The 25,149-nt window shown below is 38.0% G+C and overlaps 1 protein-coding gene across 4 annotated transcripts in view; it reads left to right on the top strand.

Moving 5' to 3' along the window:
• DIAPH3 (diaphanous related formin 3) overlaps positions 1 to 25,149 on the top strand; it is a 509,936-nt gene that overhangs the window by 41,012 nt on the left and 443,775 nt on the right. For all 4 annotated transcript variants that reach the window (XM_058683514.1, XM_058683521.1, XM_058683534.1 and 1 more), the window contains one exon: positions 7,092 to 7,259. In XM_058683514.1, the coding sequence (XP_058539497.1) occupies positions 7,092 to 7,259 (168 nt within the window). The remainder of the gene's footprint in view (positions 1 to 7,091; positions 7,260 to 25,149) is intronic.

The raw sequence follows: 25,149 nt of genomic DNA on the forward strand, positions 1-25,149 counted from the left end.
GATTCTCTTGGATTCCATGAAAATATGTAGTCCCTTGTAGGTTCTAAGGAAGTGTGTTTATGATCATACATACTTTTTCAGGCTTTTCAAATTTAAAATGACTAATAATTACAATATCTTCCTTTTGTTTTAAATTAAAAAAAAGTCACTGCTGTCAGTATTTAAACCACTGTAATAGAACTTTGTCACTATTACAGTGTTAAACTATAGCTTAAAATCCAGATAGTTTTTTAGAGCCTGTTTTTCGTTTAATTAATTTTATTTAAACTGTAATTACTGATTATCAGTGTGAGATAATACTCAGCAGGGTGCTCATTTAACTTCCCGTGAAGATAAGTGATATTAATTTATAAAACTCTGTACACCCCAGACACAGCTGAAGCCATATTAATTAAGTGTGGTGTACTACCTTTAAATAGCATTAAAATAAAATTCTCTCAGTCTTCTGTGTGTTCAACCAATTCTTCAACAAAGGCAAGTCATTGGCACCGTTCACCTCCTTGGGTTGTGTTTCTAGTTCAGCTTCAGGAGAATTTCACGGAAAACGAACAGTAGCTGTGCAGGTGCACAACTTGGGAACATACTCCCAGTCCCATTGCCAAATACAGAATAACCAACTTATAGTCAGTGTAATGGGGATTTGTACTGTGCATTTACAGACCAAGGTATTTTAAAATTTTGCTCATGTTTCATTGTGCCTTCCTTCAAGCAAATTGGATGAGCAATTCTATAAAAGATAAATTAGGAGGGGGATTTTTACCCCCCCCCCCCATTTATGAGTGGAGTCATAGCATTATCTCTCAAAACAAAACAAAACAATAGAATGTTTAAATGATTTGATAGTAAAGTTCATTTTGCACCTAGCTTTGTCAGTAGTGCCCAGATGATGTGGAATCTACCTGTAGTGCTTGATAGAGCATCCATACCTGGGAATGCTTTTAATTAAGCCTGAGGTATTCAACAAATTTAATTTGCTGTTGTAACATAGGAGGGTCGTATGTATTTTACTCCTATGACTCTTATTTTGTACTTTTTTTTTTTTAATGTTTATGTATTTTTGAAAGAGAGGAAGGAGGAAAACAAGAAAGGAAGGAGGAAAACAAGAAAGGAAGGAAAACAAACAAGAAAGGAAGGAAAACAAACAAGAAAGGAAGGAGGAAAACAAACAAGAAAGGAAGGAGGAAAACGGGAGGAGCAGAGACATAGGGAGACACAGAATCCGAAGCAGGCTCCAGGCTCCGAGCTGTCAGCACAAAGCCCAACACGGGGCTCGAACTCACAAACTGTGAGATTGTGACCTGAGCCAAAGTTGGATGCCACCCAGGCACGCCTTTGTTTCATCCTTTTTAATCAGGAAAATAAATAAAAGTGTTGAAATTAAGCAACATTGATCCTTAAGTATCTCCTGTTTGTATTCGGACCTCTGTCGACTTGGAAGCTAAAAGGAGGGATATACTTATTTTTCGTACCTTGCCTGTAGCTATCCTAGTGGGAATGTGTGAAATTGCTTTCCAGTTGAATAAAATCCAACTTTCCCTAGAGTTTAGGTGCGAAGCATATGGGGGAGGTGTGCTAATTCTATTTTGTTGTTGTTGTACAAATTACGATATTGTTTATTGATATAAATGCAGTTCTCCTTCTAAAAACCTAATGGATTTTTTTGTTTGTTTATACTGTTTTAGAAGTTAAACATTAGGAAATTGTTACCTGTAAAAGTGTTCTGGAGCTCGTCCTTTTACATAGACAGTTTCCTTATTTTAAGAATTAAACAAATGCATTCAACCTGATGCTGCCTTTCAAGCTCTTAACACAGTGCATAAAATACGGAAGGTGTTCAGTGACTTTGAGAGAATCTTATTTAGAAAGTTGTAGTTTTTTTTGGCAAAAATGAAAATTTTGGGGTAGCTATCGCTGATGGAAACCATTAGGTTATATATTCACAAATTAGCTTGTGAATTGCTTAAGCTTACTCTTCCCACTCATTGACATGTTTACATTTATAATATTGATGTCACATTAATGATGTTTTGCTCAATTTCACTTCATTATAAGTTTAGCATATTAATGAAGTTACTTTCTTGTGTATGTAGTGTGTGGAGTCAGCACAGGTTTTATGCTCAGGAATTGATATTCCCTGTAGAGAAGTTACTGCAATGAAGTAGTGATTCAGAAGCCGGGTGGAGGAATCAGTCCCATTTCTTACTGTTTTTGGTGTCTCCTCATTTTTTAAAACAAGTATTAAGAATTAGGGTGCTCAGGTACACAGGGACACTAACTTTTGAACCTCTGAGCATGTGGAGACAATGGTATATTTCTGGGTTTTGCCAAAGTAAGGGAGTGTTCATGTTGAGTTGATGCCCCTTGTCTTGGCTACCATGGTTCATTGCACATATCTTGCTGCGTTTTTTTATATCCATATGTAATTACCTCTTTATATGCTTGTCTCTGCCGCTTGATTGTTACTCAGTTTAAATTGTACATAGCTTTTTTTTCTTTTGTATTATAAACATCTAATAGAGTAACATCTCTGTTCTTCGTTTCATTTTACAACTTGAGATTGTATCTAGTTATCATTCTTTTAGCCTGAAAAACTTCTTTTGACACTTCTTGTAGTACAGGTCTGTTGGAGACAGATTCTCTCAGGTTTTCTCTGTCAGAAATGTTTTTATTCTGCTTCTATTTTCGAAAGGTATTTTTGCTAGATGTAGAATCTCTGGATGACCGTCGTTTTCTCCAAGTACTAAACTGTAAAGATACTACTCTATTGTCTTCTGCTGCTGTAGTGTCTGGTGAAAAATTAGTAATTTGTGTCATTTTTAACTTGTACATAATGTGTCTTCAGATCTCTGGCTGTGCTTTTATGGTTTGCCCTTCACTTTTAATTTTTAGCAGTTTGACTATGAGCTGCCTAGGTGTGGGCTTGTTTTGGTATTCTTAGTTTGTGCTTGTATCCATCTGTGAATTGACTAATTTTTAATTAATTTATTTGTGAGAGAGAGGCAGGCAGCAGGGGAGGGACGGAGAGAGAGAGAGAGAGAGAGTGAATCCCAAGATGCGTGGCTCGAACTCATGAACTGGGAGATCATGAGCTGAGCCGAAATCAAGAGTTGGAGGCCTAGGGGCGCCTGGGTGTCTCAGTCAGTTAAGTGTCCTACTTTGGCTCAGGTCATGATCTCATCGTTCATGGGTTTGGGCCCCACATCGGGGGCTGTCAGCTGTGCTGACAGCTCAGAGCCTGGAGCCTGCTTTGGATTCTATGTCTCCCTACCTTGCTCGCACTCTGTCTCTCTCTCAAAAATAAACGAACATTAAAAAGAAGAGTTGGAAGCTTAACCAGCTGAACCACCCAGGCGCCCCTCTGTGAGTTGATTTCTTAAAAATCAGTTATTTTATCACTATCTACTCAAATAGGTCTTCTGTACCATTTTCTGGTCCTCAATTATACTTGTATTATAGCACTTCATATTATATCACAGCTCTTGGTTTCTCTCTTCTTTATTCTTTCCCTTTTTTCTTTGTGTTTCGGTTTGCATGCTTTTTGTCGATCTGGGTTTAGGTTTCCCAGTTCTTTTCTCAGCAATATTCAACGTTTTTTATTTTTTTTTGGGACAGAGAGAGACAGAGCATGAACGGGGGAGGGGCAGAGAGAGAGGGAGACACAGAATCGGAAACAGGCTCCAGGCTCCGAGCCATCAGCCCAGAGCCTGACGCGGGGCTCGAACTCATGGACCTCGAGATCGTGACCTGGCTGAAGTCGGACGCTTAACCGACTGCGCCACCCAGGCGCCCCTTTTCTCAGCAATATTCAGGTGACTCTGAAGCTCAGCTAATGAATTTTTCATTTTTTTGATACATTTGAAATTTCTTTTTCTCTTAATATTTTTTGAGAATGAGAAAGAGCATGAGGGGGAGAGGGCACAAAGAGAAGGAGACACAGAATCTGAAGCAAGCTCCAGGCTCTGAGCTGTCAGCACAGAGCCTGATGCGGGGCTCGAACTCACGAACCATGAGATCATGACCTCAGTCGATGTCAGACTCTCAACCAACTGAGCCACCCAGGTGCCCCAATATATGTATGAAATTTCTAGTGTGGTTCTTAAAATAGTTTCCATGACTTTGTTGCTGAAATTCCCCATCTCCTATGTTGTGTTCACTCTTCATTATATTCTTCAGCATTTTTACAAACATCCTTCTGAATGGTCCGTCTGGCAATTCCATCATACAGGCTACCTCTAGGTCTGCTTCTCTTTGTGCGTGGCATTTCCTTGGTCCTTTGTGTATGTAGCAGTATGTGAATATACGGTGGACATTTGACTTAAATACTGTGGAAATTAAAGTAAATAATACTTCTAAGAAAGAATGTGCCCTTTTTTCAGGCTGCTAGAATTGGAGCTGAGTCGATTATGCTCTCTGGTGGAGATGGGCTTGCCAAAGGTGCTGCTTTAGTTTGATTAGTGTCTTCTGGGGCTTCAAAAGTTTCTGAGCACTAAGGAGATTCTGACGTTCTACTTTTGGCTTTACAACTGAACTACTAGCTTTCAAGACTGGGATAACTCTGTTTTAAAGTTCTGACGCCCTTTTCAGAATTAGTGCAGAGTTCTTTGTGTTTGCAGTTGCACTTCTGGCTCTGTTTCTTCAAGAAGTCTCTTTGATCTGGTATCTGTCCCCAGCCAACCATCAGGGGGCCACTGTCATTTATTCTCTGAAGGTCCAGATTGTGTCTTTGGGATTTCTTTCCCGTCTTTTTTTTTTTTTTTTTTTTAAACGTTTGTTTATTTGCTTTTGAGGGAGAGGGAGAGAGCACAAGCGGAGGAGGGACAGGGAGAGAGAGGGAGACAGAGAATCTGAAGCAGGCTCCAGGCTCTGAGCTGTCAGCACAGAGCCTCATGCGGGGCTCGAACTTATGAACTGAGAAATCATGACCTGAGCTGAAGTCAGATGCTTAACCAACTGAGCCACCCGGGTGGCTGTCTTTTACCTAGGTCAGAGTGTTTGGGAGGGCAGTGGCTTTGCATGGGAAGAGGCCTCCCAGACATTACATGGCTCAGGACACCTTGTCCTCCCTCCAGCCATTGGCATCCTACCCCAAGCAGTTGAAGACCTGAGGGAAAGTGTCGGTAGGTGGGTGAAGACTTGCTCCATGATTAGTCTCCTTGGAATTCTAGTAATGTTTCTCATGCCGGCACCCATGTGGCTGCCAATAGTATGTTAAAAATTAGGCTGTTTTTTCTTTGCCCTTGTTGAACTTCTTAGTCTGTAGCTGTTTGTCAGGGATAAAAGCAGCTTGTCACTTGGTGATAGTTCTTCCAGGTTTCATTGTGTCCTCCGCTCCCTGATGGGTTGAAAACAACAACTATAATTTTGGAAGTTTTCTGGCTTGTTTTTGTTGTTAGGATGAGAGTAGTGGTAGTGTTTTGTGACTTTCTAAATGCTACTGGAAGCTGTCATATTCTTAGTACTTCAATGATTAGGTCATGTTAGATGGACCATGTGTGAATGCAGTACATGGTATATTTCTTAGGCTTTATTCTCAGAGAATTTAAAGATTTATTTTGAAAGATAAACATTGCTATCTTCGCGTCTTAATGAAATCCTAGTGCTATCCAATAGAACATTCTGTGATAGTAGAAATGTTACATATGTACTTTGACTAGCCACATGTGGCTCTTGATATGGGGCTAGTGTAACTAAGGAACTGAACTTTTTTTTTTTTTATATACAATTTATTGTCAAATTGACTTCCATACAATACCCAGTGCTCATCCCAACAAGTGCCCTCCTCGCTGCCCATCACCCACTTTCCCCTCTCCCCCACCCCTCATCAGCCCTCAGTTTATTTTCTGTATTTAAGAGTCTCTTATGGTTTGCCTCCCTACCTCTCTGTTTGTAACTATTTAGTTTTTTTTCCCTTTCCCTTCCCCCATGGTCTCTGTTAAGTTTCTCAAGATCCACACAGAAGTCAAAATATATGATCTTTCTATGACTGGCTTATTTCACTTAGCATAATACGTTCCAGTTCTATCCACGTTGCTGCAAATGGCAGGATTTCATTCCTTCTCATTGCCAAGTAGTATTCCATTGTATATATAAACCACATCTTCTTTATCCATTCATCAGTTGATGGACATTTAGGCTTTTAAGGAACTGAAATTCTAATTTACATTTAAATAACCACAAATGGCTAGTGGCTGCCCTGAAGAGCATACGTCTGTATATTACCTACATTATGGTAAGAACAGTGTAACGTACAGTTACATTGAACAATGCACAGAACCATTGTTTTTTGAGTATACTTACTTCTATTAGCCTCTTTAAGACATTTTGCGTTTTTGACTGTTACCACTTGAAACTTTGTGGGTTTTATGTGACGAATAGAATTTGTGAAATCAAGCGATATTCAATGAATATGGAATTAGGTTTATAAATTAATGTCTATACACTTTCAAATATCAGTGAACTATTTGATCTAATAGAAGAAATCCCATTACCGCAAAAACCCAGCTTTATTTCCTGAGGCTTCAGCCATCGTACTTTATAGTTGTTCATGAAATTCAAATACAGACCAGCCAGAATGAGGAGAAATGTGGTATTTACCAGAACAACTAGCTCTGGAGATATAAGTAGAATTCAACTCTTAGAATTCCTAAATTCCTAAAATTCACGTTTTGTTTTTTCAGGAGTGTGGCATGCACTATGAAAAAGGGTACTGGACAAGGGGGCTGAGGACTAGGATACTAAGTATTAGTTTGATTGCCAACCACTAAATTAGTCCAGTTACCTTTTTAAACTGCTTAGTTTGTTAATCCGTAAAGCAAAGTTCACTTGTCGTTACAATCTTAAGTCTATAATTTAAGATTACAAGGAATCTTTGGAGGTTGTCTGATTTCTCTTCTGCCTTTAGACAGGATGGTTACTGAAAAATTTTCATATTTCTGTTTTTGTAAAAAAAATTTGAAGATTCTAGTGTTGAATGCCTTGGGATGAAATCATAGTGATAATGTGATCCACCGTGTGGGTTTTCTTATTTTGGTAATTAGATAAATATTGTTGAAGGAGATACTAACATAACATGCTACTTTTTACCTTTGTAGCTGGACAAATTTGCCAGCATACGAATTCCAGGAAGCAAAAAGGAGAGACCTCCACTTTCCAACCTGAAGACTGCATTTGCAAGCAATGATTGTTCTTCAGAGATGATGGAAAACATTCCAAAGCCACTGTCAGAGAGTGAAGTCTTAAAACTCTTCGAAAAGATGATGGTAAGAATTGTGGTTTTTCATAAAATGGTTGACGTTAAAACCTTAGCTTCTAATCATATTAATGGAACAATAACACTTAAGACCCCTGTTCCATAGGGTGATTTCTGATGTCATTGAAGATAGCACATGAGGTGTTCAGAGCTCCAGGATTACAAAAAATAAGAACCAGAGAAAAATTAGCACAGTAGTTGTTTTTTTTTTTTCAACGTTTTTTATTTATTTTTGGGACAGAGAGAGACAGAGCATGAACGGGGGAGGGGCAGAAAGAGAGGGAGACACAGAATCGGAAACAGGCTCCAGGCTCCGAGCCGTCAGCCCAGAGCCTGACGCGGGGCTCGAACTCACGGACCGTGAGATCGTGACCTGGCTGAAGTCGGACGCTTAACCGACTGCGCCACCCAGCCGCCCCTTTTTTTTTTTTTTTTTTAAGAGGGTTTCTGTTTTTATGTATTTTACTAAAGTATCCAGTGATATATTTTGAATCTCAAAGATTATCTAAGTGGTCTGTCTGGGTTCATTTGCATTTTAGAATGATGGTCACGGTGCTGTGTATGTTGTTAGGTGTGTTTATTTTGTTTTTGTTTGTTTGATTCCTTTCTTAGTTCTCAGGATAACCAGGTTCATATAGTCTTAGAGCATTGATATCTGAGGAGACTAAAACTCATTTTGGGGTGTGCCTTTTCTGGAGACACACACTGGTATTTAGAAGCTGCCTTCAAGTTGGTTCCACAAAGCAGTGACTCTGCTTATAACTTTTAAGTGGGTTGTTGGTCAAATTAATTTAGCTTGCTATATTAACCATGTTCATAATTGTTTATCACAAAATGAATGCCAATTGCATCTAAATAGTTACATATATAGTTCTTACCCTCAAGTTGCTTATTTCCTAGGGTTCAAAGCAAACATTGGAAAAATTAAGTAAGAATTGCCAAAAGGTGGTAGTTAATGGTTAAGTTCTTCAGAAGTTCAGAGTGGGAAGAAATTAATTTTTGAGATATCTCATTAGCTTTAGGGGAAGCCAGAGTGGAAAGGTTATTGCAGCAGCTTAGGGAAATTTAGTAGAGAAGATGGACTTAGAGGACTTAGCTGAACTCCCCAACTGTGAGAATGTGACCCAAGCTGAAGCTGGACGCTTAACTGACTGACCCCCAGGTGCCCCTATTCACATTTATTTTGAAAGAGAAAGAGCAAGCGAGTTGTGAGTGAGCAGGGGTGGGAGGTGGGGGGAGGGTGGGTTGGCTCAGAGGGAGAGGGAGAGAGAAACCCAAGCAGACACTTTGCTGTCAGCACAGAGCTCAACACGGGGCTCAAACTCATGAATCATGAGATCATGACCTGAGCCAAAATTAAGATTTGGACACTTAGGGGCACCAGGGTGGCGTTAAGTGGCCAACTCTTGATATCAGCTCAGGTTGTGATCTTGTGGTCATTAGATAGAGCCTCATGTTGTGCTCTGTGCTGAGTGTGGAGCTTACTTGAGATTTTCTCTCCCTCTCTCTCTTTTTGCCCCTCCCCCTCCCCCCCCCCCCCCCAATAAATGAGTAAAACTTAAAAAAAAAAGTGGGGGGGTTGGATGCTTAACCCACTGAGCCATCCAGGCACCCTCCCAGTCTGGGTTTATTTTATATTTATTTCACTTACTGGTTTTGACAGTCTTGTTACTTCTTAGGGAAATGTACTTATTTACTTTAGAGTGTAAGATGTGTTTGAAATTTGAGAAAGTTAATAGTTCGTCCTCTTTATTACTCAACTAGAATCAACAAAATATTTACTATTATACTGCCTTATTTTCTATTCATCAAGTATTTGTGTCCACCATTATACATGGAGCTTCAGAAGACCCCAGAAAGAGAGCATGCCTGGTTTGTGTCTCCATAAATGAAGAATTACAGTGTTAGTGATTACTAACTTTTCATCACTGAACATATGTTTTGTTAGTATTGTTTTACATGAACTGTAGGCTTGGGACATTATTTCCTGTTATGTCAGCTCTTGGTGAAGTGCTAATTTTGGTTTTAATTAACTACACATGTATAACTCCTTATTAAGTCTTTTGTTCCCATGAGTTGATATAATTTCAGCTTTGAAAAACATTTTTTTTTTCCAGATTTAGGACATGTGTTGCCAAAGCAGGCACTTTTTTTTTTTTTACCCCCTAGCCTTTGCCTCTGTTAATGAGGCTTGTATAAAGGTGGTTCTCTTCGATATTACCTTTGAGGACTCAAGATAATAAAGTGCCCTTAGCTACTCCTTCATCCCATGTAGTGTATGTGGAACCATGCGTATAAATAAATTACCTATGAGATTCTAGAATGGTACTTTTTTTCATTTCCTTGTGACTACTTTGAAGAAATTTTTCTTTTTGATCATAATTGCTGGTGCCATCTGAGTAAGCAGACTGAGTAGGCTATTGATGTTAGATGTTTACAAGGCCACATTTTATCACCATAAGCCATTAAAAGTACAACTACCTAGAAAGTACTGAATATAGTCAGTGGCATTCTGTACTGAACATGATTACTTGAACTGTTTTTCAGTTATTCTTAGGAGAAGTGTAAGACTATCAGTTTGTAGTTATGTATAGGGCAGAAGGATATTGACATCTTTGGAATGTTTATAGAATACATATTTAATAACTGGGCCTGATCACTTGTTAAATCTTAAACAGGTATCCCTGTTGGCAGAAGATCGTTTGCAATCAAACTCCTTTTACTCAGCAGAAGTAAAATGAAATTGTTGATGGGTCAGGGCTGCCCAATTTGCTAATAAACGAGTTTGTCAGAACTAAGGTCATCTTAAAGTGAGGACTGGGTTCTTGTCTTTCCTTTCTCGTTGCTTGACCACATCACAATACATTGGGGGGGGTAGAATCCACTGATGGTTCTGAAGCTGAGAAGGGTCTTTTCCCTTCTTTAAATGTAATGAGTGATATTTCTCAGGCTTTTCAGGGTACCTTATTTTTGACAAATTTTAAGCTGTTCCTGTGTCTGTAGAGAATGCTAGATGCAGGGTTGGGTTTGATTTTTTTTTTTTTTTTTTTAACTTGCACCTACCTATCTGTAGTATGAGTATTCTTCTGAAGAAGCCATATCGAATCTATAATCTTAATATCTTGGCCTTTGCACCTACAGGGGCTTCCTACCATTGAAAATTTGCATGTAAATTCTTAGTTTTGACATTGTACAATTTTTAAAGCCTTATTTAACCTTATCAAAGGTATTGAAGTAATTTTCACATGAAGTAAAAACTGTTTTTACAGAGCCTTTTTTTCTTAAGATAGTGTGCTGACTTGATTATTTAATGAGGAGGTACAGGGTAATACTTCAATATTTGTACTCATTTTACTTTTATATTGGAGATGGATTTACTTGGTCTCTAGGTAATAGTTTTAGTGGGTTTTTTTGTTTGTTTGTTTTTTGTTTTTGTTTTTTAAGTAGTGATGAATACTTAGACTACTTAATAGCTCTTTCTCCCATTTGTCTTTTGGTAAAAGTAGAATTGTTACCTGAAAGCCCATGTTGGTTTCTCTATGAATCTAGGTTTGTAAAATAGCTGTGTTAACATCCTTGTGTATACAACTTTAATTTCTAGAAATCAAGTTTCAGTGTTCACTCTTGAACTCTCTGTGGGTCTATGTTAACTGGTTTTTGAATGAGTTCAGCATGGTAGGTACAAGCTGAAAGTGACTCGTTCATTCTAGCTGTTGGCTCTTTAAACCAGTCTCCTTGGCTTATTCTTTCTTTCCCCTAGATGAAATCCCAGGCAGGTCCCAGAGCTTTCTGTTGGCTTTCAGATTAAACAGAAAAAAATCCTAGTTTAATGCAAACAATTTTCATCCAGAAGAAGTTCCCTCTTGCCCCTTTTCAGGATGGCTCCACTTGTAGTCTCTAGTGCGGGCTGCTGTTGGGGAGCAAGGTTGGTCTCTTCCATTTTCCTACCTTACTTTTCCGTGCTCTACTCTCCAGCCTGCATCTGTCTCCTCCAGGACTTGATGGGAGGTGAGGAAAGGAGGAATAAGAAGATGCTTCAGGCCTCGGGTGTTGATAATCTGGCAGTGGTGCCCTGGGTAGTTTTTATTGCTGCTGTAACAATTTACACAATTTCACAGATGTGTGGCTTTAAGACACCAATATGCTGTCTCATAGTTCTGTGGGTCAGAAGTCCAGGTTGGCTCAGCTGCCCTCTCTGGTTTCACAAGGCCAAAATCAGTATGTGATGGCTGGGCTCTTACCGATGCTTTGGGAAGAACCTTTTCCAAGTTCATGGTGGCAGAATCCAGTTCCTTGCTATTGTAGGATTGAGGTCCTGGTTTCTTGGCTGACTGACCTCTGGGGGCTGCCTTAGCTTCCAGAGGCCTCTTTCCTATCCTTCGTGTGGGCCTCTATCTCTCCGTTACATCAAATCCATCTCCTGCTTAGAATTTCTAGGACTTCCCTTCTGTGTCACCTCTTGTCTCCATCTATACAGAGTTGTCTGCTTTTAAGGGCTCATGTATTAGATTATGTTCTCACCCAGATAACTCAAAATAATGTTACATCTGCAAAGTCTCCTTTGCCGTGTAATAGAACTTATTTGTAGGATCCAGAGATTAGGGCATGATTTTGCCTGTTACAGGTATAGGAGATTACAAATGCTGATTGTTTTCTCCTGTGGCATTTTTGTGCCCACCTGCCCTCCAGTTTCACCTATAATTCCCTTGTCACTGGTGATGTCTCCTTTGGCCTTCTGCCCAGTTTTCCATGAGCCCATTCCTCTGCTGGAGTCGACTTCAGGACACAGCACCTCTCTGATGGCCCAGGGCTGCTGCTTCCCTGGGATCCACATCTTGTCCATGGGAAGCTCATGTATTCTTGGCCCCTCACTCCTGTCCTTTGCCTGTTCCCTTCAGAGTCTGTCCTCTGTGAAGTATAAACTACTTTGGCTCTTGCTACCAATAATTGGTAGTTTTTGCTATTCTCCTAACTGTAAGTGCCCTCCTAGTCGTCCGATTTTACCTGTAATACTGCTGACCACTTGCTCCTGTCTGCATTACTTTTTCCTTTAGCTACCATGACACTCCTTTACTTCGGATTTTCCTCTTCTCTGGCCCGTTTTTACCAGTTTCCAGGTTTCCTTTTCTGATTTGTATTTCTTCAAGGTATTGCCTCTGGCCCTCTTGCTTTTTTTTCATCCTCTTTGGTTCCCTACACATTTCTCATGGGGGATGGGAGCCCTTTTATGTTGGCATCTCCCCAGTAGTCTGATGTTTTGCTATGTCTTCAGAAGAGCAGCTATAATCAAACTCTGTAAAAGATATACACCTCAAGAAACCAGAAACTGACCTCATCAGTTTCTTTTGATATTTTTCCAACTTTATTGAGATATAGTTGACATCTAACATTGTGTTATATATGTATTTTGTATATAATCTCCTTTATTTATATATATAAATCTATATATAAATATAAATCTATATATAAATGTATATATATTTATATATATTTGTGTACATATATATAAATATATTGCAGGGTAATCTGCTAATAGTCTCAGGGGCTCCCTTATTTGTGACTAGTCCCTTCATGCTTTCCAAATTCTTTGTTACTTTTGGCCATTTAATTATAATGTGTCTCAGCATAGCCCCTTTTGGGTTCAACTTTTTTGGAAGTCTTTGGACCTTTTGAATCTGGATGTCTATTTCTCACCCCAAGTTAGGGAAGTTTTCAGCCATTATCACTTGAGACTTTCTGTACCTTTCTCTTTTCTCTGGAGATTTCCACAGTGGATATTTCTCTTGTTGATGTCCCATAGGCATTTTTTATTTTCTTTTTGCTCCTTTGAGTAGATAATTTCAAATGACTGACCTTTGAATATATTGACTTTGCCTTTTTTTTTTTTTTGATGGTTTTAGTTCTTTGAACTAATTTTGCTTATATACCTTCTAATTTCATTTAGTTGTCTGTTTTTGTAGATTTTTTTTTTTTTTTTAAGAGTGAGAGCATGTGGGGGAAAGGGCCAGAGTGAACAAGGCAGAGAAAATCCTAAGCAGCTTCCATGCTTAGCACTGGGTCCAATGTGGGGTTCAATCCCACCACCCTGGTATCATGACCTAGGCCCACATCAAGAGTCAGATACCCAGCTGACTAAGCCACCCAGGTGCCCCTTGAAGAACTCTTAACTCTTTACAGAGGATTATTCTCAGTTTTTGGCCAGTTGATAGACCGCTAGTTCTTTAGGATCAGTTACTGGAACGAACTTGGTTTCCTTTAGGTGTCCTGTTTATGTGATTCTAATACTGTCTTTATCTATCTCTTCAGTCGGGGGCATGTTTCACCTTTACTCCTGGTTTCTGGGATTTTCACAGTGCTGTCTTGCCTATGAATAGTTAATGGCCTTTGTAGGGGGTACTGATGTTGGTAATGACCTATGTTCCCATTGTGTTGACCTCCCCTTTCTGTCATGTTCTTTTAAACAAAACGAAAAATACCCCACCAAACTGCTCCTTGCTTAGTTCTCTCTCAGGAGCCCACACTGAGATCTGGGAATCTTTTCTGATCCCCCATGGGCATTGGTCACATCCATTCATTTCTGTGCTTCTTAGGCCCTGATTTTGTTTGTCCTCTGTTGAACCTTTCATTACCTCTTCCCCGGGCTAATGCACTGGTCTTCCAGCCACCCTTCCATGACTGCTATTCATTACTGTAAATCCTGGCCCAGACATGACTCTTCTCAGACCCTTTCCCATGTCCTATCAGACCTAGCACTCATTAAACCTGCCTCACAGCTGCTTGTGTATAAATCCCTTGTAGAACTTATCCTTTGTTACTCCGATAGGTCTTCCCACTAGATTAAACCCATACAGCAGCATTCAACTGGTTTATCTTGAACAATTGCCTATTAAGTGCATTTTCCTAACCTTTAAGATTTCTAAGATCCCACATTTCTTTTTACCTGTAATTCTATGTCTAGGTGGAAATTAGCTTTAATTGCCAGTTTTCCAAATTAGACAAAAACCTTAAAATGAATAGGAAGAGAAATTTTATGCATTCATCTCTTCTTGTTTGTTTTGATATCTTCTCTCTGAGAGAATGAAAGCTATGCAAGAATGGTCCTCTATCTAGATGTGATCATTAACAGGCATTAAATCAGTGCCAATGATGATAAAATTATTCTGACAAAGTTTTCAAATTCTGGATTTCCTGTCATCATTTGTAAGTATGGAAGAAATGGTCCCCTAAGATTGCACAAACTACTTAAGTTTGAGTATTGATGGCCTAATCATTTCTTCAGAAGATGTTTGTCAGCCTTTATCTAATGTAGTAGAGAGCACATTTATAAAAAGCCATCATTATCCCTTAAGTATGTGCTTGAGGTGTCTGCTGGTATTAAGAGCTTAGATGACCTGTTTAACACATATATTGGCTTCTAATGTAGGGAGATGTAGGTAGTAGTAAAGGTATTCACAGTTTGATTTTGAAACAGTTCACTGTGTAATGTTGATTCAAATACACAAAAAATAGAACACAATCTAACAACCACCACCACAGATATAATTGAAGTACCTTGTATACTCTTCATTCCATTTTTTCCCTTAATTCCCAAAGGTGAACATTAACCTGAACCTGATGGTTTCATTCCTATGTTAAACTTTTTCTGTATAATAATGACCAATGTATAGAAACTTTTTTCCTAACCATTTGGTGGTAAGTTGCTGACTCCATGCCCCATAATCTCTTAATTCTTTAGTATTCTTTAGTATTAGTCCCTACAAATAAGGACATCCTTCTAACCACCTAAGTCAGGAAGTTAACAGTGATCATTTTCTATCAACTAATCCTCAGTAATACCAAAAATGGTCTTTATAGAAGAAGAGTGTAGTGTAGAATCCTGTGTTTCATTCGGCTGTCAAATTTTTAACATTTCCTTTGTTCTGAAATAGTCCTCAGTCTCTCCTTGTATTTTATGAATTTGACATTTTTGAAGATTCCTCTTGGTTAATTTGTAGGTCTCTGAATTTGAATTGGTACTATAAAACTTTTTAATTGTGTAAATCTGTAAGTTGTAAACAGGTTACCTCATACTTTAAACAAGTCAGTTTTTAATGGTCATAAGAATTTTGAATATCTCTTCACACATATATTGGCCCTTTGGTTTATTTTGTAAATTACTTGTTCATATCTTTTGCCTGTTTTGTAACTGGGGTTTTTTGTCTTTTTTTTTTTTTAAGTTGTAGAATTTGTCACCTATCTGGATTTATGTTTGTATCTGTTTATAAGCTGTAAAGTATCTTGTCCCAGGCTGAGTCTTGTCTTTTTACTTTCTTTAGGGGTAGATGGATTAGACTACAGAAATGGAAAATTCACTATGGTCCAATTTATCCATTTCTTTATGGTCTTTGCTTTTTGTATATTTAAGAAATCCTTCTCTATCCTGACATCATAAATCTGTTCTGTATTTCAGGATTCTGTATCTTTATGTCTATATGATATGGATCCAGTTTTGTTTTTTTTTTTTTCTACATGGATAACTGGTTTTTCTAGCAGCATTGATTTAATAGTCTGATTTAATAGTCCTTCTTATCCTTCATTTGTAATACCTCCAGTGGTAAACATCAAGTTTTTGCACATATGTGGGTTTGTTTTGGAGGCTTGATTTTGTCCATTTGTCTATTTGTCTGGCTCTCACTTACATCCATTGTCTTAATTACTATAGCTGTATAATAAGCCTTGGTATCTAAGACCCCCTCCCTCGATTCAAAATCATCTTGGCTATTCTTGAGACTTTGTGTTTTTATATTAATTTTAGAATCAGTTAAGTTACACTATAAACCCTGTTGGGTTCTTGATTGGAATTTCAGTGAATTTACTGATTTAGACAAAGTGGATACTTTTGTGATATTAAGTTTTTCCATCTGTGAATATTGTATATGTTATCTCTATTTAGATTTTCAGTTCCTAAACGTAAAAATTTATGGTTTTTCTCCCTATGGGCCTTGCACATCTTCTATTAGGTTTATTCTTTAGTTTATTTCTAATATATAACTAGCTGTAAAAAATCTTTTAACTAATATTGTCAGTTTCTGTTGATGAATTTTGGTATCTAGTAACATTATGGAATTCTCATTAGTCTGTTTGTTGAATGCCTCGTATTTTTTGTGTCCAATCAGAATATTTGTGGAAAACTTGTTTCTCACTCCTTTATTATATTGAGTAGAATTCTACAATAAAAAAAAAAAAAAAGGTTAAAACCATGTACTTGAAAGTTCTAAATGTTTTTCAAATCTGAGATTTCATTCCAAACACAATAACCTCTGAGTTAGGGAACTCAGAAGCTACTTTCACAATTTCTATGTACGTACCCAGTAAGGGCTCCACTTTCTTAACAATGTCATCTTCTGCTGTCAAAATGAAGGTGAAACACGATCAGTTCCATAAAGATTTTTTTCTAAAAACCCTAGAAAACAAATTAATATGTTCTATTTTTTTGTTACTAAAGTGTTTAGTAGAGGTCTCTTTTCGTTTTGTATTTCAGTGACTAGAGTTAAGGTTAGCTCCTCACTAGACTGGCCTTCCCTTACGGTAGATATTTGACCCCTGCTTTTTTTTTTTTTTTTTTTTTTCCCTTAAACAGAGTATCTCCTCCATTACTGACTAAATGAGTGACCCTGATATTTCCGTTTTACTTGTTGATTTATGAGAACTAGAAGAACTTCTTTAATGAGAATTTTGGTATAAAAACTTTTTCTAAGAACTATATTTCAGTGGACTATGGATATTTAACTTGATTCATATCCATCTCCCTAGTGCCCTCATGGTGCATATTGCATGTATTGCGGAGCTTGTTTCTACCTTGGTAAACACATGTTTAAGCAATGACATGATAGAAATTAGTACACGGACAGTTAAATATTGAGATGTCTTTTTGTCCTTATTGGCTTTATTCAGATGTATTTGAAACCTAAGGTCCAGATGAAGAAAGAAGAGCTCAGGTGAACTGATAAAATCAAGTGTGACCACCTATGTGGTCAAGTATAAAAGTATAAAATCAACTAAAAAGTCAAGTATAACCACTTAATATGTTTGATACTTAAATGGTACAGCTGGTGGGAGGAATGTTCATCTTGCTAACTCTATTCCTCTCTGTGGGTACTTGTGAAGGACAGTTTATCTTTTTTCTTTCCCTGTCATTTTTTTTTTTTTTTTGTCCTTAATCCTTCGTGTTAAGGGTTTATACATAGCTCTTTCTTTAGTCATATAAATGAATGCCTATTGTGTTGGATGTGTAAGTGATATCTTACCCAGGAATTGGAATGAAAAGAGAAACCAACAAAGACTCTTTTGTGTTAATTCTCTGTTTATTGACTGGTATAGATTGCTACTAGCAGTTAGCTTATTTCAAGTATTAGCATTCTTTACAAATCTACTTCTATCATGAGCATTTTTTTATTTCTTAAAAACTTAAAAAGTATATTTAGGGTTGGCCAGATAAAATGAGAGTGGTTGCATGGGAATGGTTCATTTTGATCTATTAGTTGTTACCGTTTCCCTTTCCTTTAGGTAGAAATTGAAAAATTTAGGGAAAGGTGGTTTAAAAGCAATCGGAATAATATTCCAAACTGGAGGAGGAGGAAGAAGAAAAGAGTATAGAAGTATAAGGCAACTGTCAAGTTGATTCATTGGCTGTGTTTGTCAGGGGCGAATAATGTCAATGCCTAGTTGTTTCTCTTTGGATCCAGATAAGTGAGAAAATAAATGATTTAGGAGCATTGGATTTTGCCTGGTGGGAGTTCACTGAACCAATAAAAATGGTTAGGGGAATTTTAAAAAGAATAAGTGTTATGATAATGTTTAAGCATGCTCTTTCACCAATGGGGAAGTGTGCAAGTCTGTTCTTTTCCAGCTGTGAAGGCTTTTTCTCAGTCTTGTTTCATCTCTAGAAAAGTTGGCTTTTGTATCTTCAGTCCACTGACGATCCTTCATGTAATTTGTGAAGAAATAGCCATTTGTTTAGAAAAGTTGAAAAGCAAATAAAAACTTTTACCAGTAGCTGTGTCCTTATCTAAAAGATCACATAACCATTGTTTGTGATTATAGGTGCTTAGGTATATGCTTGAACAGTTCCAGCAAGATGATATTTCAAAATAAATTAGTTGTGCAGCTCTCTGCATGTTAATTTCATTTCTTGTCTATTCGGCTAAAACTTAAAGTATATGGAAGAAAAGCAATGCATGAGTTTCTTCTTTTTTTGTTCTTTGATAACGGCTCTAGGACAGTTTTAAATTTGGTTTCAAATTAAGATAGTTTACACTTGCTATAAGCTTCAGTTGGAGTATTTGGTCGAACATTATATGTGAGTTCTTTGTCAGTCTCTGGATAAATGCTGTTTTATGCCTGCCATCCTTTTAATGAGCTAGCCATCTGAATTCCTATTAATTTTAATGGGGATTGAGTAAAGATACTGTGGCTAGAACAGTGGAAATCCAACCTTAGTAGTGGGAAAACCAAAAAATATAACATCTCTACAATCACATTTATATATAAAAAAGGTTACTGTATAAGAACATAGTAAAAAATGATGGTCAAAAGAAAGATAAGCTGTTCTGTAATGTTAGCATATTTATGGACATGTTGAATATGAAGTAGTAATACACTTAATTGTGAGCTCTTTTTTCCAAGGTATTTATCTCATAAAGGTTTTCTAAACCTAACCTAAGAATAAAACAAATTACAGGGGCGCCTGGGTGGCTCGGTCGGTTAAGCGTCCGACTTCGGCTCAGGTCATGATCTCACGGTCTGTGAGTTCGAGCCCCGCGTCGGGCTCTGTGCTGACCGCTCAGAGCCTGGAGCCTGTTTCAGATTCTGTGTCTCCCTCTCTCTCTGATCCTCCCCTGTTCATGCTCTGTCTCTCTCTGTCTCAAAAATAAACAAACGTTAAAAAAAAAAAAAAAACAAAAAAAACAAAAAAACCAAAAAAACAAAAAACAAATTACAGAACTAGATAGATTCAGTTTGTGTGTACTATGAGTGTTTATAATGACCTGGAATAAGATCATGAAATCTTTCACTAAATACTACCTTAGTGTAGGGATAAACATTAGCAGGACCTTTGACATGTGGTATGGAAGATGAATTCCAATGTGGTTAAGAACAGAAGAACACTTTTAGAAGAAATGGGTAAAATTGTGCTTGTAGAATGTTGAGATCTGAAGTCTCAGGAGAAGTAATTAGGGAATCTTGTGGACCTGTTAAAATGCTTAACCAATTCATAGCTGTCGTGATAAAATGTTACCAAAGCAGACTGTTTCCAGGAACAGTTCTATTGGTTTTAACCCATGAAACAGAAATCTAATACACTATTCAAATGAGATGATTTCTTTTGACTTAATAAGAATTAATGTTTGCCTTGCTATTGCTGTGCTTCCAGTTTTTACCTTCTGATATCATGCTTATTGATCAATATGAATGTTTGGGTCTATGACGATCCTGTCTTTGCAGCATCCATTTTCTATCTCGTCATGCCTCTGCCTGTCTGGGTGAATTGCTTTTTCCTCTCTGGGTGAATTGCCTCAAACCTGACCCTCTTCAACTTGCTGCTTGTACATATTCGCTTAATTCTCTGAATAGTCAATCATTTTAAATTTAATCTGACTCTCCATGGTGTTAACTATCCCACTCCACTTGATGTATGTAAATTTAATGAGCATGCTGTCTTGTAAAATCCACATCCATGAATGAAAATAGTGAGTCAAATGTTTGTAACTTGGTGGAATATGTGTCCATTCTGTTTGCCATTCTTCGCTCGATTGCTCCTTAGTGCTCTAACTAGTTGCATGTATGTGCAGGAAGTATTAAGATTATTTCACACCCTCACCTCAGTTTTGCCAAGAAAACATGGAAAGTAGTTATTTTTATTAGTATTTTGTCAGTCTAGGATGGAGTCAAGGTGTGTAAAATATAGTAGCAAACTTCGGACTTTCTTGTTTGTGGAAATTTCTGGCCCCATCCAACACTTAGGAAGAATCCCTTGCAGTATTTTAAAAGCTGCTGACTTGACTATATTCCTTTCACCTGGCTTCCAGGTCAGGGCTGCTATTGACCCATTTGGTATCTTCATGCAGTTTAGAGAAGGTATATTCCTTCATTCCTCTCTGTGGATACAGTGCATCACAGAAACTCCCACAATGTGAGTGAAGTCTGTAAGATCTCAGCTCTGTTCACTCTTCGACCAGATGCCACCCTGGTTCCAGGTCACTGAGGTTGTGTGTGATTCTGCTAGTGCTCCCTGGAAACATCGTGGATTTCAGCTTGGCCATGTTTGAATACCTGTGTTACTAGAACTGCCTAAAGAATCCATCTCTGGGGCTGGACCTTGTTTGTTCGTACTCTCAGCTGGGGATGTGAGTATTATCTCTAGCTCCAGCTCCATCCTTCAGAAAATGACCTCAGTTTCCTAGTTTGTCCCTAAACAGGAATAGCAAACTCTGTTTGGGAAATTTTGTTACATCTTACATATTTAACAAATACCGGAAAATAAATCCACTGTGGTCTGTGCACTGTCAAAGTGGCAACGGGTGTAGAAAAGAGTTCTTTAAAAGGTTACCTGTGAAGGAGAATAAAGGAAGCCATATATAAAGGAGAGCTAGGTTTGAAGGAAGGTGCTTTTTCCTTTTAATTTTAATCCATTAAGGATTAACATGTTTATATATTGAGACCCAACCAACTGAGAACAATTTAGTGAGACAGAATTGAAAAAGGATAATTGATATGCAATGCCCTTTCAGGAGGTGAGAGGAAAGGAGATCCAGAGCATAAATGAATGGAATTATCTTTGGATGGATGCAAGAATTGATACAGAAAGATTAGTGTGCAAATAAATTGGTAATATGGGAAACGAGAAATTGAAAGTTTTCTTTTTACAGAGGAAATTGAAATTTGCTTACTGAAAATGATAGTTGAAATGGTAGTTTCATAGCTCTTGGGGAAGGGCAAGTTTGAAATAAATACTTTAGGGAATGTGAGAAGAAAAATGAGTTGGCTTTTCTGTAAATGTAGGAAATGATGATGCATAGAATTAACCTGCTTTAGGAGAACATGGAGGGGATCAAGAAATAGGTCTTATTGAGGTCAACACTATGGTGGTCCAACAGTAGGACAAGTGAAAAGACAGAAAATGAGGGTCTGAGAATAGAGTCATGAGCATTACATGATGATACCTGAGGTAGAACCATTTTTAGATAATGAAAAGGTCTAGGTGTAGTCATGAAGACTGTGGTTGAGCAAAGTTGAAGTAAAGATTGCTGGTGGTGGAGAAGCTAAAGACTGGGTGGCAAGGCATGGGATGGGAGAGGAGTCAGTACAAGTTGTTGGCAACATAAGTGATGAGTCCGATTGCATTAGCCCCAAAGGAAATGGGATTTTAGATGAAAATGGAGATAAATAATGGAATAAGAATGATGAGTGTAGATAGACCACAGTTCAAATAGCATAGAACTATGGTCAACTGAAAGAATTTCCCGAAGTCTCCATTCTCTCTTCAATATAGAGAAGCCGGTCCATACCTCCCATGGGTTATTAGTAACAGTTAATGTAGTAAGAGTGCTTATAAATGTTTAGCACGATGCCTGCAAGAACTTAACCATTATTTAGGAATACTAAATCTTGGTGAAAGATGTAGAAAGGCTTGTGGGAAGAATGAGGACAGTTTACAGAGCAGATTTGGAATGAAAACAGAAATTCGAACAGCTTGAATTTTGTTTTGGAAAATTCCAAAGAGTGCCTAATCTTTAGATTTGGAATAGAATTCTGATACCTATGTCTTTGTTAGTAGTTCCAGATATTTGTTTTGATAGTGTGTGTGTGTGTGTGTGTGTGTGTACGTGTGTGTACTTCCTTCCCCTTCATCAAGTCTGTATTTATTGTAGCCAAGTATACTGCAAACTTGCTCTTTTTATTTAGTGGACTTAAAAATATTTTTTTTAAAGAATGAAGGATGTTCCATTTTTTTCATACTTTGAAAATTATTTTTATGACAGAAGTTTTATGAATATTTCAATTTAGTCTCAGAAAAGCTTTACCTGGAAGCAACCTTAGATTTATAGAAGGGTTGCAAAAAGAGCACAGACCGTTCTTATATACCCTTCACCCTACTTCCTCAAATGTCAACACATTCTATAACTTGAGTTCAGTTATTAGAACTGAGAAATGTTGGTACACTACTAATGAAATTACATTATTGAGATTTTGCCAGTTTTTCTACTTGTGCTTTTTCTGTTCTAGGATCCAATCCAGGATCACACCTTGCATTTAGTTTACTCTGTATCCTTAGTCCCCTGCAATCAGTGACATTTCCTTATCTTTCCTGACCTTGATCCTTCTGAAGAATCCTTATTTTGAAAGCCCCTTGATCTGGGTTTCTTTTTGGCAGTATTTTTTTGTGTCTAAAATCTATCTTTAGTTCCAGTCAGACTCCCACAGTAAAACAGCACAGTGGTTCAATTAAGGTGAGTTTTTAATTAGAAAGTAATTAACTGAGAGAAAATTGGTTTTTGATATTGCCACTCCCAATTTCCCCAGGCAAAACTGTGGTTAAACATGTATATGAAGGTAGCACTGTAAGTGAGTTAATTTCTAATGTCTGTTAAGATATTAATAGAGCTTTAACAACAATACTCTTCAGACAAAGTTTTGATTTGGTAACTGCATAAATATTTTTGAGATCTAGTCAGCTAAATATTGCCAGCTAATAAATATCTGTTCTGTAAGTGGGAAAACTTTAATGTCCTACCTACAAAATATTAACCTCATTCAAATTACTCATCTGGTTTTTTGCAATTATGAGTTCTATATATTTCCTGTTTGGTGTTTATAATAGATACTTAATGAATTCCCTACATATATCTCAATACATTGATACATTGAAGTAAACCACATTTCAGGGGTCTCTTAAAATCTGTACCTGCGCATCACTTTGTACCTATGCAGTGTAGTAGAGGGTCCCAACCTAGGTCTGAATGGAAGAGTTGGTTAATCCAGTGGTTTGTATTGCTTGTTGAGGCCATTGACATGAGTTTCTGTATTACTCAGTTCTGCTTAGAAATAAGCCTTATTAGGAAGTAAGTTATTTTCAAACCGTGTTGTGGATGCTGCTGGTGCCCCTCTAAGACCACCTTCATCAGGCTGGTGCACGCAGATTCCAGGTGGTAAGTGTTGGTTCCTCGTAGCTTATAGCTGCCCTATCTGGAGATTTGGGTTCCAGGGGCTAGGATCCTGTAGCTAATCCGCTGACTGATTCGGAGGGGTCAAACTGTCCTCTCCCTTTAGGTAGTACTAACAGCCATGCAGTTCAGGCTGAAGCAATATTTTCAAAAGTCTCTTTCCCCTGCTCTGTCTTGCTTTTCTTTATTCCCCTATCCTGAGGGCATCCCCTCTGTTAGTCATCTGCACCAGGATCCTTGTCTCACACAGTACCTCTTGGGAACCTGACCAAAGACAGTAGGGCTACTGTACGATCATTTTGAGCAGGTGGAAACTGACTAACATGAAAATGGTTGACTTATTTGCAAGGGACCTCTTATAATTACCTGGAAACTGCCCTGGACTGGTAGTCTGGGCTCCAGGGCTTGTGTTTCTAATAGCCACCTCGCTAGGAAAAGTCATGCGATTTCTGTGAGCCTGTATTTTTTATCCTGTAACACATGGAGCTTAGACTATGTGATGCTCAAATTCTCACATCGAAGATTTTCCCTTAAGGCAGGGGGCTATTAAATGAAGATGCTTGTTCTCCCCTGATTCCACCCCTCACCCCTAACTCTAGTTTCCTAGATAGCCCTCAGAGATGCTCAGCTTAGCTCCTCTGGAATTAAAGACACTGAAGGGATTCAGAGCAAGTTTCCCCAAACTGTTCCACTTTGGCATGTGGACTACTGGAGTTGAAGGCAACTGAGGCCTGGAGGGCTCAAGAGAAACTTTTTTGCCCCTGTCTGAACCACCTAGAAGAATGTAAATTGAGAGTCTTTCCCAAAGCATTACTATGAGAGAAATTTTATCTGAGTGACCCATCTGTATAGCAGAACAAATACCTAATTACCAAACCTCTTATTGCCCTGTGAATTGCCCTCCTCCCCTTGGAAACCCCAGGCTCCTATCCCATGCGTCAGCTCGGTATGGCATATAAACCTCATTTTACCTTTCTGTCTTGGAATCTTTCTTGTATGTGGCGTTCTTGTATGTATGAATTAAATTTGATTTTTCTCCTGTTGATCAGCCTCATGCCAATTTAATTCCTAGTTTAACTAGAAGAACCTATGAAGGGTAGAAAGAAAGAACTTTTTTCTCCCCCTATATAGATGTGCATTAGCTAGGAAAAAGCTTCCAATACATTTTTCAAGGACTTTGTAGACACCCACCCCCACCACCCGCCCCCTGCTGAAATTCAGCGCCAAAGTCCAATAGGGCTTTCTCCTTTCAGCCTTTTTCTTTGTGAGATAAAAATCTATTTTACAAATACTGAACTTTTTTTTTATACACAAATATATATTTTTCCTTTTCATTGCTCCTATATATCCTTTTTTCCCTTTGTAAATGGCAGTTTCTTTTTCCAGTGCCATTGGTTTCTGGACATGTAGAGAATGACCACCTGTGAGTTACATGCCTAATGAGAAAGGTCTGCGGTACTATGTAGCTGATTCCAAACTTTCAGTGTCCTTCCTTCATTTTCCTTTTTGCTTTTATTTTGATTTCTTTTTACTTTTAGTTTTTTTAAATTTTAGAGTGCAAGCAGGGGAGATAGGCAGAGGGAGAGAGACTATTAAGCAGACGCCATGCTCAGCGTGGAGTGGACACGGGGATTGATCCCATGGCTCTGGGATTATGATCTGACCCGAAATCAAGGGTTGGACGCCCAACTGACTGAG

This window comes from Neofelis nebulosa, chromosome 1, assembly GCF_028018385.1.
Source record: "Neofelis nebulosa isolate mNeoNeb1 chromosome 1, mNeoNeb1.pri, whole genome shotgun sequence".
Classification (NCBI taxonomy): Eukaryota; Metazoa; Chordata; class Mammalia; order Carnivora; family Felidae; genus Neofelis; species Neofelis nebulosa.